Genomic DNA, 15,985 nt, shown 5'->3' with positions numbered 1-15,985 from the left:
AAGGCGTTAAAGATGGCCTGGTTAAGTGCAGGCGGAGCAGAGGTATGTTTATACTTATGTACATGGTAAATGATGAAATGAAATGATATTTTATTTATATCGCGCTCGTACACAAGTGTTTCAGAGCGCGACCAGGCAGAAAGGGAGGGGAACAAAGAAAAAACAGAAAACAGCCATCTTACTAGGCCCAGTGACATTTAAGAAAGCGCCAGGGAAAGGAAAATGGGGGAGAAGTGCAGGGGGTGGGAGGGGAGTGGAAAGTGCGGAGCAGAGGAGAGGAAACATAAATAAATATTAAATATAATAAATAATAAATAAGGGCTTTAAACCATGGTAGTGCAGCCAGCAAGTGGCAGGTGAAAGTTAGTCAGAAAGGTATATCTGATAAGTGCAGAGGAAACGTGGGAGGGGGACTGTATGGGTACAGATACAGAACATTAGTGCAGATGGTGGCCTGGAGGCAGTACAGGAGGGTGGCAGGGTGAGCAGATACCTGGGCCCGAAAGAACAGAGGGTGGCCAGGTGCACAATGCCATGAGAAGAAACAGATCAACAGGGGAGAAGGGGGGCAAAGGCAGAGGCAAAGAGGAAGGTCTTGAGAAGTTTCCAGAACCAAAGATGTTTTTCCTCAAGTTTCAAGGAGGCCAGGAGGCTGTTCCAAAGGGAGGCAACAGCCGAAACCGAGATCTACCCCCAGCTCGTTTTTTTTGCAAAACGACTAACCCTGAGGGAGTTTAAAGTAGAGGAGCGAAGGGCTCGAGAGGGCAGGTATTTATGGAGGGATAGTTGAAGTTATTTTGGACCCAGGCCCCAGAAAGCCTTGTGGACAGTGCAGAGGGTTTTAAATTTAATCCTTGCATCCACTGGGAGCCAATGCAGGGATTTCAAGGCTGGAGAGATACGATCTCAGGGCTTGAGGCCAAGGACAAGTCTTGCAGTCCTGTTCTGGATTAGTTGTAGAGGGCGGAGAGTGGAGGCAGGTAGATTTAGGAAGAGGCTGTTACAGTAATCCAGTCTGGAAAGAACCAGAGCTTGGGAGACAGTGAGCTTTTGAGGGAAGGAGAGGAAAGCTAGAGTACCTCTAAGGAGGTGGAGTAAACAGTTAGATTTTTTGGAGACATCAGAGATGTGTGCGGAGAAGGAAAGTGTAGAGTCAAAGATAACCCCAAGGTTCTTAGCCGCGCAAGTGGGGGTGGGAGGGAGGCCAGCCAGAAAGTGAGAGGAAAGGATGTAGATGGTGTACCAATAAGGAGGATCTCAGTCTTGTTGGCATTTAGACATAGATCATTGGCAGCACACCGATTTTGAATGGCGATTAGACAATCGGAGATGAGGGAAGGAGAGGAGGAGGCTGAAGGAAGCCTGAAAATGAGTTGGGTGTCATCAGCATAGCACTGGAAAGTTGAGCAGAACATTGAGATGCAGTAAGCAAGAGTTGCCAGTTGCCAGTTATTGGTTGAAAAGCCAGGGCGAGAGGATAGACCCCTGGGGAACACCACATGTGGAGAGGGAGATAGAAGATGGGAAGGACCCAAGTTGTACCAGGGAGTGTTGATCAGAGAGAAAAGAGGTCAGCCAGGCCAGAGCCTGATCGGTGATACCGAGTTGTCATGAAGACTATTGAGCAGGGTGGTATGGTTGACTGTGTCGAAGGCAGAGGAGAGGTCAAGTAGGATGAGGACAGAGGGAATGTTAGAATTGAGGCTGGAGAGCAGGTTTTCACGGATGTTCAGGAGAGCAGTTTCAGTACTTCTGGCAGCTCTGAAGCCAGATTGGTGGTCATGGAGGGAGCCAACAGAGTCAGAATGGAGCTTAAGCTGAGGGATGGACAGCTTTTCCAGGAGCTCGCCCAAAAATGGAGTAATGGAAATTGGGCGGTAGTTTGCCGGACATGACGGATCAGCAGTGGATTTCTTGAGGAGAGGATGCACAAGGGAGTCTTTAAGAGGGGAGGGGAAGGATCCTGAGGCAAAGGAGAGGTTGCAGAAATCAGCAAGGGCCGGCGCAAGGGTGTCAATGTGGTCCTTGATGGTTTTAGAGAAACAGGGATGAACCTGTTTTGAAGAGGCTTTCATAGATCGGACTGGTCTAGATATCTCATCAGGGGAGAAAAGAGGAAATGAGGAGAAAGAGGGCTGGGGGGTAGCTGAGGGTTGGTCAGCCGGCTGAGAAGGAGGGGGAGCGGAGGAGAGGGTGGACAGGATGTCCTGGGTTTTAGAGATAAAGTGGGAGGCAAGGGCATTGCAAAGATCCTGTGAGGAGAGAGGAGGGGTGGAGACTGCAGCAGGGTTGACCAACTCCTTGCAGATTTTGAAAAGTTTGGCCGAGTTGATAGATGCCACAGAGACATAGGCTTGTATGTGGACTCGCTTCTTAGTGCATACAGAGAGTCGGTATTGCCTTTGGAGCAGGCGGCAGGCCAGTTTGTTAGAGGATGAGCAAGAAGCCCTCCATTTCCTTTCCGCCGCCCTACACTTCCGTTTAAGTGTAGCTAGATCAGAGTCACACCAAGAATTGCACTTGGCTTTGGACTTCAAACGGATCCTCATGACGGGGGCAAGAGTATCAAGAGTAGCAGAAATAGAGGATTAGAGAAGAGGGAGGGCTGTGTCAGGGTGCGAGTCATCCTGGGGTGGAAGAGGGGGGAGAAGGTTGCAGCAAAGGCCTCGACTGACACACGCTTGATGGGCCGGATATCTGAGAAGGTGGGTGGCAATCTAGGAGTGGGCTTGGGGGGAGGGGATGGAGAGATGAGAGAAGAGGAGCCAGTGATCACTCCAGGAGAGAGGAGTGGTAAGGAGGGTAGAAAGGGGGTGGCCAGATGTGATCAAGACATCAAGTGTGTGGCCAGCCAAGTGAGTCGGGCCGGAAGGAAGGATGGAGAGGGAGAATGAATCGCAGAGGTCGCGAAAGAGTGAAGATGAGGGACAGGTAGAATCAAGATGAATGTTGAGGTCACCAAGGAGGAGAAGTTGAGTGGTAGAGGCCAAGAGGGAAGAGGAGGTCAGCCCACTCAGAGAGAAAAGAGGTGATTTGACCAGGGGGCCGGTAGAGAGTAGCAACAGTAAGAGAGTGGCTAGGGGAGAGAGAGAGCCTGCAGACTAGGCATTCAAACGAGGATTAAGCTTGAGTGGGAATAAGAGAGGCAGGGATCCACTCAGGGAAGATAAGGGCTACACCCCCTCCAGGCCGATTGGATCTGGGAGCTGAGAGGATCTTGTAGCCGTCGGGGAGGAGAGTGTCAAAACTCGTGATAGACCTGGCTGTGAACCATGTCTTGGTGAGACCAAGGACATCAAGGTCGAGTTCTTCTAGGAGGTGACAGATGTTAGACGAGTGTTTAATGGCCGAGCGAGAATTTAGAGTGTCGAGATGGAGAAAGTTGCCAGACTTAAAGACCTTCCGGGGAGGGGTACAGATCGTAGGTACGCCCTGCGGAGGAGTGGAAGGAGCTTGAGATGGGGCAAAGGAGGAGGCGGAGGAGGGCAGGGTAGCCAGAGGAAGAGAATAGGGGACAGCTGGAGTTGAGAGGAAGTTGATGAGGTGAGGGAACTGCCTATCAAAGAGGAGGAGGAGGTTGGTCTGAGGGCCTTGCAACATGAGAGTACCATTTAGATAGATGTTAATAAAGACTCCTCCAAAGAGATCTATACGTACTTCCCAGCTTGTGCCACCATTAATGGGAGAGGAGGAGACAGGACAGAGCACAGAGATCATATGAGGGGTCCAGAGATCTTGTGAAGGAACGAAAGAGGATGTCAGTGAGGGTTTGTCTGGCAGAGGCGCTGGAATAGGTATTAGCGATGGGGAGACCAGAGTTACAAACCAAGATATCCTTTTTGAATTTCTTCTTACCAGACTTAGTGGGAAGGAAAGTTGATAGAGAAACAGTTGGAATAGATAGGAGAAACAGATAATGCCATGGGCAGGTGTAGAGAGAGGAGGCAGTAGGAGAAATATACAAGATCAGAAGTATGGAGCGGTCACTGGGCTAGCAGGTAGCAATGTAGGTGAACAAACACACACCCAAATTTGACTTTCCCAAACACACCCAAATTTGACTTTCCCAAAACACACCCAAATTTGACTTTCCCAAAACATACCCAAATTTGACTTTCCCAAGACACACCCAAAATTGACTTTCCCAAAACACACCCAAATTTGACTTTCCCAAAACATACCCAAATTTGACTTTCCCAAGACACACCCAAAATTGACTTTCCCAAAACACAAGAGGCTGGGGCCCTCTTACATGTTGTTGTTGGAGATGAGCCAGTTTTTAATTTTGAATCTGAAGTTAGAGAGGGATTGGCTAGTTCTAAAGTTGGCAGCAAGAGGTTTGGCGGCCAAGACCGAGAAGCTATTGCCTCCTGCTGTTTGTCGTTTGTATCTGGGCGCTTGAAGTAAGCCCAGACTGGCTGATCTGGTGAGTCTGGTGTATTGTTTCATTGTAAACCTATCAGTGAGGTATTGTGGGGTGCAGTGTTGAGGCATTTGTATGCGAGAGATGCGGTTTTGAGTTGAATTCTCTCTTTAATAGAGAGCCAGTTGTTGTCTCTTCTTATGGAGGAGATATGAAGTTTGCGCAGAATGCTCAAGGCTGTCCCGAGGGTGTTATTTTGCAGGATCTGTACTTTTATGATGATGTATTTGTTGGCACCAAGATATATGCCATTGCAATAGTCCATTTTTGATAGCATTAGGGCGCTAGCCAGAGTGGTGCAGCATTTCGTAGAAAGGAACAGTTTGCAGACTCGGATACGTTTTCAGGTGTAAGCGCTACCCGAGGCAGTGGCATGCACCTGTTTTCCTAAATTTAGGGAAGAGTCTAGGTAGAACCCTACCAGTTTTACTTCACTGGTGACTTTTATGATGTTGCCATCGATATTGAAGGAGCAATATTGTTTGCCTTATTTGGAGGTATTGATAGAGGAGGCTAAGACGAGGAGCTCTGTTTTTTCATCATTCAGGCATAGGCCGTGTGTGGCCACCTGTGGCTGAATGATGAGGTGGATTCTGTTAATCAGGGCTAAGTCCTTGGCGTAGTCACCTGTCAGGGGAATGAGGATCTGGGTATCATCCGCATAGTTTGTGTAGGTGACACCCAGGAGATCCAGATCATCAAACAATGGTTTGGTAAAGGCGTTATACATAGTTGGAGAAACGCATGATCCTTGTGGCAATCCACATGTAATGGGGATCGGGTCTGCAGCCGCAGAGGCCGAGAACACTCATCGACCTATTACTTGGAAATGATGTAATCCTAGCTGTGGCTTCATGTGAGAAATGTGAAGTAGTGAAGAGGTGCTTGCAAAGGATCATATGGTCAACCAGGCCAAACACAGCTGACAAGTCAGGAAGGAGCAGGAGTGCTGAGTTACCTTTAAGGTCATCTATTTGCGTTTTTAAATCAATCAAGGCTGTTTCTGTGCCCTGTTGTGGCCTGAAGCCTGATTGGCGGAGACCTAACAGTTTGTTGGACTCAAGGAAGTTTTGTATTTGGTTATAGCAGCTTTGTTAATAATTTTCAACAGTAAAGGGACAGTGGTAATAGGTCTGAAGTTGGTGGGAATATTAGGGTCAAGAGTAGTTTTTTTTTTTAGCAGAGACAACACCCAAGAGTTATTCAGGTCGGTTGGCACAGTGCAGGTATGGAGAGTTAAGTTTGGCTGCAAGGATTGCCACTTTGTAATTGGTAGCGATTTTTAATACGATTTCTTTGTTGATAGTAGATGGGTTGTGTTTCCAAATGAATTCATGTTTCCTTTTTCTTTTCTTTTCTAAGCTCTTTAAGTTTGGGGGTGAACCATGATTCACGTGGGCCGTGGGTTTGCTTTTACGCATTTTCAGGGGAGCAATGGCGTTTATGGCTGAGTTGATGGTGTCATTGTACAATTCTACTAATTCCTCAGGGTTGGGTGGTAGTGGAGATGTCAGTAGGGGCTCTAGAAATGGCTTAAGATTGTTGACAGTGATCTTTTTTTATTCCTGGTTAGTGTGGGAGGAGCTATGGCATTGTGTGTGGCTGGAGGTGTGCCATTTGGGAGTGTGTAGGTAAGCAGACTATGGTCTGTCCAGGGTAGTGGTTCGATGACCGTTATGTTGGGCAGTTAAGGTCTTCTAGCCCGTCCAGGGTTCTACCTTTGTCGTGTGTGGGAAGGGTTAGGCATAGTTCAGACAGAGAGTTGGCAAGGAGTGCGGCTGAGTGGTCTGTAGGGTCATTAAATCCCAAGTTGAAGTCATCTAGGAGTATGATTTGGAAAGAGCGTTTAGTATTGGTTGTGATAATATTGTTGATGTCCTCTTCAAATGAGCCTAGGGGTCCTGGAGGGTGATGGATAAGGTGGATAGTCCAGGTTTGTGATGTCGAGAGTGGTAGTTTGGCTGACAGTAGTTCACAAGAGGAGGTTGAGACATGGTGGATAGCTATGAGGTTAAGGGAAGTTTTAGCAATGAGGTCGATGCCTCCTCCTCTGGTGGATTCTCTGTCGGATCTAAGAATAGTGTAGTTATTTGGTGTGACAATGAGGAGGGACGGGCCTGCTGCGGCATGTAGCCATGTCTCTCTGATTGCCAGGAAATCCAATTTCCTATCGGTAATTTCGGATGCATGGGCGATTGGGGATCTGCTATTGATCAGTGCTCCAGTGATGGAGGTAAGGTGCTAGCGAGAGAAGTGACGGTTGAAGGTGGTGTACATTTACGTGCAGATTTGGTGGTCTTTTTGCATTTGTTTTGAGGTTCTTTAGAGGTGCTTAGTCTAATGTTGGTAGTGGGAGTAGCAATTGTAGTTTAACGATCTGCCTAGTCTTGAGCCTAGTCTACCATTTCTCAGAGGAGTTGGGCATGGGGCGCTCTAGGTAGGGGTTGAAGTACTTAGGTCTGTGGTATTTTGGCTGCAGTTCACAGTGCTTTCCCCTGTCCTGATATTCTACAAATTGATTGATGGTGGTGGGGTGAGATTAGAGTTATCCAAGGACCATCTTGGCTTCAATGGCGGTAAGAAAGGGGTACGTTTGATAACGGGATTAACTCTGAGTGGTGGGAGGAATAGTGTTGGCTTAATCCTAATGTCCATTGGGAGGGGGTTGGGCATAGTTGTGGACAGATAGGCTATGACTGGCGATAGTCTAGTCAAGGAGGTGGTCTGCAGAGATGACAAGGTTGTGTAGAGCACGGTGTGTATGGCTATGTAATGATAATGTGTTATTTATATAGCGCCTTAATCCAAAGCGCTTTACAGAGCATATATTTCACATACAATATCACCCAACCGAAATTGGTACTCATTGATCGACCTCGGAAGGATGAAAGGCTGAGTTGGCCTTGCCGGGATTCGAACCTACGACCTGCAGATCACACTCAGATCACTGCAGCGATCGCCCAACCCGCTGAGCTATCTTACCGGCTTCTACAAGCTCATACAGAGTATTTTGGAATGGGCAAGGGCTAAGGGAGTTCATTTTCATAGTAATTATTTGTGCCATGCAATGTGCAGCAGGCTAGTCCCCATGCATGTGTGCTTGCAAATCTACTGAGGACAGTAGTTTAGTAGGTTGGCATGCATGAGCCGGGTGCAGATCGATAGGCATGTGCACTAGCTAATAGGCTACCTAGCTGACGTAGGCCGTTGCAAATCCACAAAGCTGGTGGTAAGGCAACTACAGTAGGCCTGTGCACATAATCGGTTACAGGACCATAGACGGGTACCGCAGAAACTACGTGTGGAAGTCTATTTGGGTAGCGTGGGTCGTTACAGATCAGCGGGCATCATTCATGTATCAGATTGCCAGTCAGTAGGTGGGCGTAGAGGTCTTAGTTGGCAGGCAGAGGTAGTTACAGTTTAGCAGGCCAATACAACGGCAAGTATTCAGACAGCTGCGCTGGGCACCTAGCAGCATGCAATTCGGTGGGCAGATACTAGGAGATACTAAAAGTGGTGGTCTAATTAGCTGGCATGAACCATTGCAAATCAACAGGCTAATATTCGGCAGGTATGCTAGTCGGCGTTGCAGGTAACAAAGCAACGGTCGTATACATATACTACATGTGGCAATCTGATTGGCTGGCAGGGGCCAGTGCAATTGCAATATACAGCCAGATACCAAGGGCAGCGTAACAGATTGCAAAACAGTAGGTCAACCTAGTAATCTGAATGGTAGGCGTAAGTTACAGATGAGCAGCGCCTAGAAGTCAGGCAAGTACGATAGGGCAATGTAGTAAGCATATCGAAATGCAGATTAGTAGTCCGATCATGAGGGATGCAGGCAGAGTGGCAAATGTATCTCGTTACAGGTCAGCGGGGCCAAAGGTGGCGGTATGGGCGCCTCATTCTTTCTATGGATGGAGAGCACCCCAACATTGAAAGCAGTGCCTCATTCTTTTTAGTGGATGCAGAGCACCCCCATATCGAGAGCAGTGCCTCATTCTTTCCAGTGGATGCAGAGCACCCCCATATCGAGAGCAGTGCCTCATTCTTTCCAGTGGATGCAGAGCACCCCCATATCGAGAGCAGTGCCTCATTCTTTTTAGTGGATGCTGAGCACCCCCATATCGAGAGCAGTTCCTCATTCTTTCCAGTGGATGCTGAGCACCCCCATATCGAGAGCAGTTCCTCATTCTTTTTAGTGGATGCAGAGCACCCCCATATCGAGAGCAGTGCCTCATTCTTTCCAGTGGATGCAGAGCACCCCCATATCGAGAGCAGTTCCTCATTCTTTCCAGTGGATGCTGAGCACCCCCATATCGAGAGCAGTGCCTCATTCTTTTTAGTGGATGCTGAGCACCCCCATATCGAGAGCAGTTCCTCATTCTTTCCAGTGGATGGAGAGCACCCCCATATCGAGAGCAGTTCCTCATTCTTTCCAGTGGATGCTGAGCACCCCCATATCGAGAGCAGTTCCTCATTCTTTTTAGTGGATGCAGAGCACCCCCATATCGAGAGCAGTGCCTCATTCTTTCCAGTGGATGCAGAGCACCCCCATATCGAGAGCAGTGCCTCATTCTTTCCAGTGGATGAGAGCACCCCCATATCGAGAGCAGTTCCTCATTATTTCCAGTGGATGCTGAGCACCCCCATATCGAGAGCAGTTCCTCATTCTTTTTAGTGGATGCAGAGCACCCCCATATCGAGAGCAGTTCCTCATTCTTTCCAGTGGATGCAGAGCACCCCCATATCGAGAGCAGTGCCTCATTCTTTTTAGTGGATGCAGAGCACCCCCATATCGAGAGCAGTGCCTCATTCTTTTTAGTGGATGCAGAGCACCCCCATATCGAGAGCAGTTCCTCATTCTTTCCAGTGGATGCAGAGCACCCCCATATCGAGAGCAGTGCCTCATTCTTTCCAGTGGATGCAGAGCACCCCCATATCGAGAGCAGTGCCTCATTCTTTCCAGTGGATGCAGAGCACCCCCTTATCGAGAGCAGTAGCTTATTTTATTGAGAGTTCATATTCCATCATCTGGGCTGCTGGTAATACCCCTCCTTATCGCGGCCCTTTCTCCTCAGTGAACGATAATCTAACGCCTCTATTTTCCTGGCTGTACCCCCGTTCACAATGGGGGTTCTTCGCATGGCATGACCTTGGGGTCACCAGACAACTCTAAGCCAAGTTACCAGTAGCTTGATTGGCAACAACAGAAAATCAAGGGGTAAATGTTTGACTCATATCACAGGGCGGGGTTCTGGAATGTACACAAATAGGGGAGCTTTTCTTAAAATCGTGGATTTATAATCTCAGATTCTGGGGGGAGGGGCACACTTCTTTCTTAGTACCTTATACAGTCTTTCTTGTGATGTCTTGGAGTTGGGTCTGGACCCCTGGGATACCTGGCATTACCAAGTAGCCTGAGGGTCAGGCCTCAAACTCCTTGTACTGGTGTTGGCGTGACAGGAGTGTTGAGTGACTGCCAACGACTGTGTGGGCTACACAAGTGGCCGGTGTAAGCAATGAGTCAGCGGTCTCAACCGCAGCTCCACTTGCTGACGTATGAACACATCTGGCCACCATGTTGGAGTCGCTGTCGTCGCTGTGTCTGGAGCTTATAGTCGCCTGCTCTAGATCATCCTTGCTTGTTTACAGATTCTGCCTGCTTCTGGGTCGCGCGAGTGGATACGGACATGGTCCCCAGACCGCTGGGTGACCGTGAGTCATAGCAGGTTATACCATTAGCAGGGCTGGCCTTAGGGCAGGGCCGCACAGGCGACGGCCATTAGCACCCCACCACGCCAGCTCGGGGGAGTCTTTCAAGGTCCCCGGGGCACGGCGGTCTGTAAGGCCGGCCCGACCATTGTATAACTTGTGGTCGTGCACAGTGATGCCTCTACATGTAACATGGTCTCTGCTCGTCTTTCTGCAGCGTTGCCAATATGGTGACACCTCTTTATGGTTCCAAGGGTGGTTGGGGACTGGATGGTGGGGAGTGTACAAGGATAGGGATGGACATGAAGCAGGTGGCGGTGCCCGGCCTCCAGATTCACCATAGACCCATCCTCTAGCCTCAAAGCCCATCACTGAGGGTAGTGCTTCCTCTGCTCAAGGGATGGTGCGCTCTTACTCCTATTCCCCAGACTGTGTCCCCTTTATACTGGGTGACTATCACCACTTTGCTGAGGGCAGTGTCTGCACCTAAGGAGTGTTAAGCAGCCCTATGTGGAGGGATATTGCCTCATTTGAAAGCAATTGCTCACTTTCATTATGTGATTATCATCCCGCAATTACAGGGGCCTGCAGCCTACGGATGTTTTGCACTAGATCTCCCATCAACCCTAGACTGCATAGTCCCTGTAGAATGACTATTTAAACAAAACCTGGAGCGGTAAAGATGGCAGACCGCTGCCATATAGAGAGAATCTCCTCTTTCCTAATGGATGATAGGCAGATTTGAGGGCCATTTTACAGGCTCTGCCCCATATGGAGGTGTGTGCAACCCCTATTGAGTGATTAGCACTGCATTAACGAGAGTAGGAGCTTTTGATGAGTGGGGAGGAGTATCCACTCCCATAGACTCATCTATACCAAAGAGTGCTGACCCCTGTGCATAGTGCCTGTTTGGCAGAATATTCCAAATGCAGTTGTTTTATTTATTTGTTCGTAACGCGCCAAACAAGCCCTTGGCTATCCGGCCGCACACAGTAACATACAAGTGCTTAACAAGCAGACCAAATACTAAACTTCACCAAGACATAGCTCTAGAGCGTGTGGAACCCTAATTAAACAAGTTATTAGGGCTTGGTTACACAAAGTGAATGTTGGGCTATTTATGAGATGTAATGCTAGTGAGTTTCACAACGTTGGTGCCGCAACGGCGAAGGCAGAGTTACTCACCAGGACCAGGTTTGATATAGGTACATACAACAAGTTCCCAACGTTGGATCTCAAATTTCTCCAAATTGGGACGCATGAAATCTCTCGTGACGAGCGTCCAATACTTGAGAGGCGTTTAGCTACCAATGTAAGGACGACTCTGGCTTCCACTGGTAATTAGTGAGTGCGCGTCGTCCATTGGCGATCAGTTCCCTCTGACTACGCGCACTGCCCTATTCTGGATCACCTGCAGTTTGGAAAGATTTCCTTTATTGATTCCGAATAACAAGCGGCTGCTGTAGTCCATCTTTGCGTCAATGTTTCCGTGCTAGTATTGCACAATTGTCTTTAGACACAAAAGGCTGCATTTGACATAAGGGTTTAATATAGTAAGTTGACGTAGCTACAATGTTATTAACCTGAGCTTTCATACTTGGTTGAGATCCGAATAGACACTAATGGTCTTTACTTTCTTTACGCTTGATATCATGATTTCAATGCATTTGTATCTCGGACCTAGCTTTTTTAGCCTCTTGGCCGTAGCCGTTAGCATGAGCGTGTTTTTGAATTAAGAGCTAGGCCACGCAAGGTCATCCATACCTAGATGTGTGCACCGACCTCATTGATAACTATTGAGACCCCGCTTATGGGGATCAAGCTTTGGGTATCATCTACTTAGCTGATATATGCGATACCCAAATTGCCACTAAATGCTCATAATATACCAGGAAATAAGCCACTAAAAGCTGGTGATGTACCACGAAATAAGCCACTAAAAGCTGGTGATGTACCAGTAAATAAGCAATCTAAAAGCTTGTAATTTACCAGTAAATAAGCAATCTAAAAGCTTGTAATTTACCAGTAAATAAGCCACTAAAAGCTTGTAATATACCAGTAAATAAGCAATCTGAAAGCTTGTAATATACCTGTAAATAAGCCACTAGAAGCTTATAATATACGAGTAAATAAGCCACTAAAAGCTTGTACTATACCAGTAAATAAGCAATCTAAAATCTTGTACTATACCAGTAAATAAGCAATCTAAAAGCTTGTACTATACCAGTAAATAAGCAATCTAAAAGCTTGTACTATACCAGTAAATAAGCAATCTAAAAGCTTGTACTATACCAGTAAATAAGCAATCTAAAAGCTTGTACTATACCAGTAAATAAGCAATCTAAAAGCTTGTACTATACCAGTAAATAAGCAATCTAAAAGCTTGTAATTTACCAGTAAATAAGCCACTAACAGCTTGTGATATACCAGTAAGTAAGCTACTAGAAGCTTGTAATATACCGGTAAATAAGCCACTAAAAGCTTGTAATATACCAGTTAATATACCACTAAAAGCTTTTACTATACCAGTAAATTCTAAGCCACTAAAAGCTTGTGATATACCAGTAAATAAGCAATCTAAAAGCTTGTAATATACCAGTAAATAAGCCACTAGAAGCCTGTAACATACCAGTAAATATGTCACTAAAAGCTTTTACTATACCAGTAAATTCTAAGCCACTAAATAAGCCACTAAAAGCTTGTGATAAACCAGTAAATAAGCAATCTAAAAGCTTGTAATATACCAGTAAATAAGCCAATAGAAGCCTGTAACATACCAGTAAATAAGCCACTAGAAGCTTGTAATATACTAGTAAATAAACCACTAAAAGCTTGTAATATACCAGTAAATAAGCAATCTAAAAGCTGGTATAACTTGAAATTGGTTAAACGAAAAATAAATTAATATATGGACGAAAATAAATAATCTTACTAATTGGCTGACAAAGTATAAAGACATCATTATTTAAGGAATATGACCCGAGCGGTGGGGGCATTACGGACGCATTATGTGCGTGACCAGGGCACTAAAAGCATTTATTTCTGTCCCGAAACTCTGTGGCGTTTCGGGACGAAAAAAAAAAACGACCAAGAAAATGGCCGCCAGTCCGTTTTACCTTTCCATGGCAGCCATCGGGAGCGGACGCACTGGGAACACAAGTGTTCCCAGCGCATCCGCTCCCGAACAAGAAAAGGAAGCAGAAGGTAAGTGGGATTGGGAGGGAGGGGAAGAAAAAAAAAAACGTACCTGCGTTGCCGGCGGGGGACGGTGGAAGCTTCCAGCCGTGTGGAGGCGCGGAGCGGGGATGGCCCTGCTCCGTGTCTCCACACTGCTAGAGGCTATCGTCTCCCATCGGGGACGCAGGAGAAAGCAGGTAAGTGGGGTGGGGAGGGCAGGGAGGTGGGAGGGAAGGGAAGAAAAAAAAAACCTTATCAAAGTTCCTGCCGGGGGTCGAAGGCAACCTCTCAGCCGTGTGGAGTCTCGGAGCGGGGATGGCCCCGCTTCGAGCCTCTTCATTGGCTAAGGGGCTGCCACGCCACCTGCCGAGGACAAGGCAGCTGGAATCCGGCAGAGAATCGAAGGATTCTCGGCCGGGTAAGGACCTGGCGAGAGACGATCAGAATGTGTGTTGCATTCTGCTGGACTCTCGCCGGGTACTAATAATGCTAAAACCCGAATAGGGAAGTCATGGTCTGACATGAATAAACTTTTTTAAATCCTGAAGGAAATGGAAAACCCTACCCGTTTAAACTAGCTAAGAATGGACCATGGTGTATAAGTGTCCAAAAGGCAATGACTGATAAGGTTTTCAACATCAGGATGAATATAAAACAAAACTCGAGAAGACCAGCTCTCGGGATGAAACTAAAAATAAACCAGAAATGTGGAAGCCTTTGTCCACAAGATCGGAAGGTAAGGAAACCCATTTTGTGTTTAAACAAGTTTCAGAGAAGGAAGTTGCTGAGATAATTGCGCAACGCAGGCCTACCACAGGTGCTAACTTTCCTGCTACACTGGTTTAGGATTATGCACCAGAACCTGTCCCTCTGATCACAAAATGTATTGATAAATCTTTTTTGGAGGGACATGAGCCGGAACTAATACAGCAAATATGCGTCACTCCTTTGGTGAAGAAGCCTTCATTGGACTATAATATACCCAGGAACTAGAGCAGGCCGATTACCAATGTCCCATTCTTACAAAAAATCTTAGATCATATCGCTTGCATACAAGTCCAGAAGTATCTATCTGAAGGCTCTTAACATCTTCAGAAAATGACAATCGGGATCCGGAGAGGCACATGGTACTGAAACAGCATTGTTAGATCTAAGAAGTGACATCTGGTCAATAATTGATCAGATTGGCATTGCCCTTCGGGTGTTATTAGACCTTCGGCTGCATTCGATCTTGTTGATCCTAGTTTATAGATTACAACATACTGCAATATTTTCTGATAAAGCTGAAAAATGGGCAAAATCATTCTTAGCAGGTCACTCATGTAGAGTATTGAGTGGCGAAGAAACTGCAGAGGCTATAAAGCCGTACGGATCCTGTCTTTCGCTGGTGTTTTTCAACATAGTCACAAAACCTATTTTTGATGTGCTAGCCAAATGTATCCCTTTGCAGTACCTGGTGTTTGCCAGCCCAGTAGCTGTACCATTCGTGTCCTCTTTTTTCGTTGTTGCACGTCTTGTACCGACCATCAGCATGTACTTCCTAGAGACCCCTCATTGTTTCTTCATGGAGTTTTTCTCTTTCCACCTCAGGACACCGACATCCAGAAGAAGATCGACCATGAAGTGCGCATGCGCGAAGGGGCGTGTAAGCTCCTGGCTGCCTGCACCCAGCGGGAGCAAGCCTTGGAGGCATCCAAAAGCCTGCTGGTCTGCAACAGCCGCATCATGGCCTACATGTCGGAGCTGCAGCGACTGAAGGAAGCCCAAGTGATGCAGCGCATGACGAGGCGGTAAGGGTGGTCACTATGGCGATAAGTGCGCGGGGCTGGACACGTGGCACTCATTAGTATGAAACTAAATGGTGGATGTGGAGAAAAGCATGAGGTCAAGAGGGAAGCAGGAGTGGGTGAGAGTAGCATAGAGAGGAACAGCAACAAAGAAGGATAACTTCAGAGGAGAAGTAAGGAGGACTGGTGGTTAACCAATCAAGAATAAAAGAAAGATAGAAAGATGGAACCGAGTGAGGGGAAATTAAGAAAAAGATCAGGCTCGAGAAAAAAGGATGGGTATTGGGAAAATAGACATTATTAAGACAAGGAAGGACATAAGATGCCATGGAAACTTGAAACTAGAAGAGATTAAGAAACACATGATACGAAGGCAAGAACATTGTGTTGAATCGCCAAAAAAGATACTGATGGAAAGAGTAACCAGGTAAATAGCTAGAAATATAAAAGAGAGAACATGCAATGAGAAAACACTGATCGACAGAAGTGATGGCACTGGGAAAAGGAAAAATTCCAAACAATAAAAGAAGGCACAGGAACAATCTAAACAAGAACAAACAGAAATTCTGGAGATCGCTAGAAATGAGCAATCTAAGTGGGAACGAAGAAAAGGAACAAACAAACACTCATGAAATTGTAGCGATCTATAGAGATGAGAAGTCCGAGTAGGCTACAGAAGAACATGGAAAAAACAAAAACCGATGAAATAATAGAGATCGTTAGATCTGAGTCTGAGTGGATCTGAGTGGAACCGGGAATGAAGAAAAGGAAAATACAAAAACTGATGAAATTGTAGAATTCTATAGGGATGAGAAATCGTAGTGGGATTGGTAATAAAGAAAAGGGAAAACGAAAAACTGATAGTATTTATAGAGATCGA

At 46.6% G+C, this 15,985-nt stretch overlaps 1 protein-coding gene across 5 annotated transcripts in view; it reads left to right on the top strand.

The window, feature by feature from the left end:
* RTKN (rhotekin) overlaps positions 1–15,985 on the top strand; it is a 462,373-nt gene that overhangs the window by 363,822 nt on the left and 82,566 nt on the right. For all 5 annotated transcript variants that reach the window (XM_069632474.1, XM_069632475.1, XM_069632476.1 and 2 more), the window contains exon 2: positions 14,909–15,108. In XM_069632474.1, the coding sequence (XP_069488575.1) occupies positions 14,909–15,108 (200 nt within the window). The remainder of the gene's footprint in view (positions 1–14,908; positions 15,109–15,985) is intronic.

The sequence above is a fragment of the Ambystoma mexicanum genome, chromosome 6q (assembly GCF_040938575.1).
Source record: "Ambystoma mexicanum isolate Mex_15411 chromosome 6q, UKY_AmexF1_1, whole genome shotgun sequence".
NCBI lineage: Eukaryota > Metazoa > Chordata > Amphibia > Caudata > Ambystomatidae > Ambystoma > Ambystoma mexicanum.
Note: the sequence above shows the minus strand (reverse complement) of the source record. Positions and strands in the feature narration are given on the sequence as shown.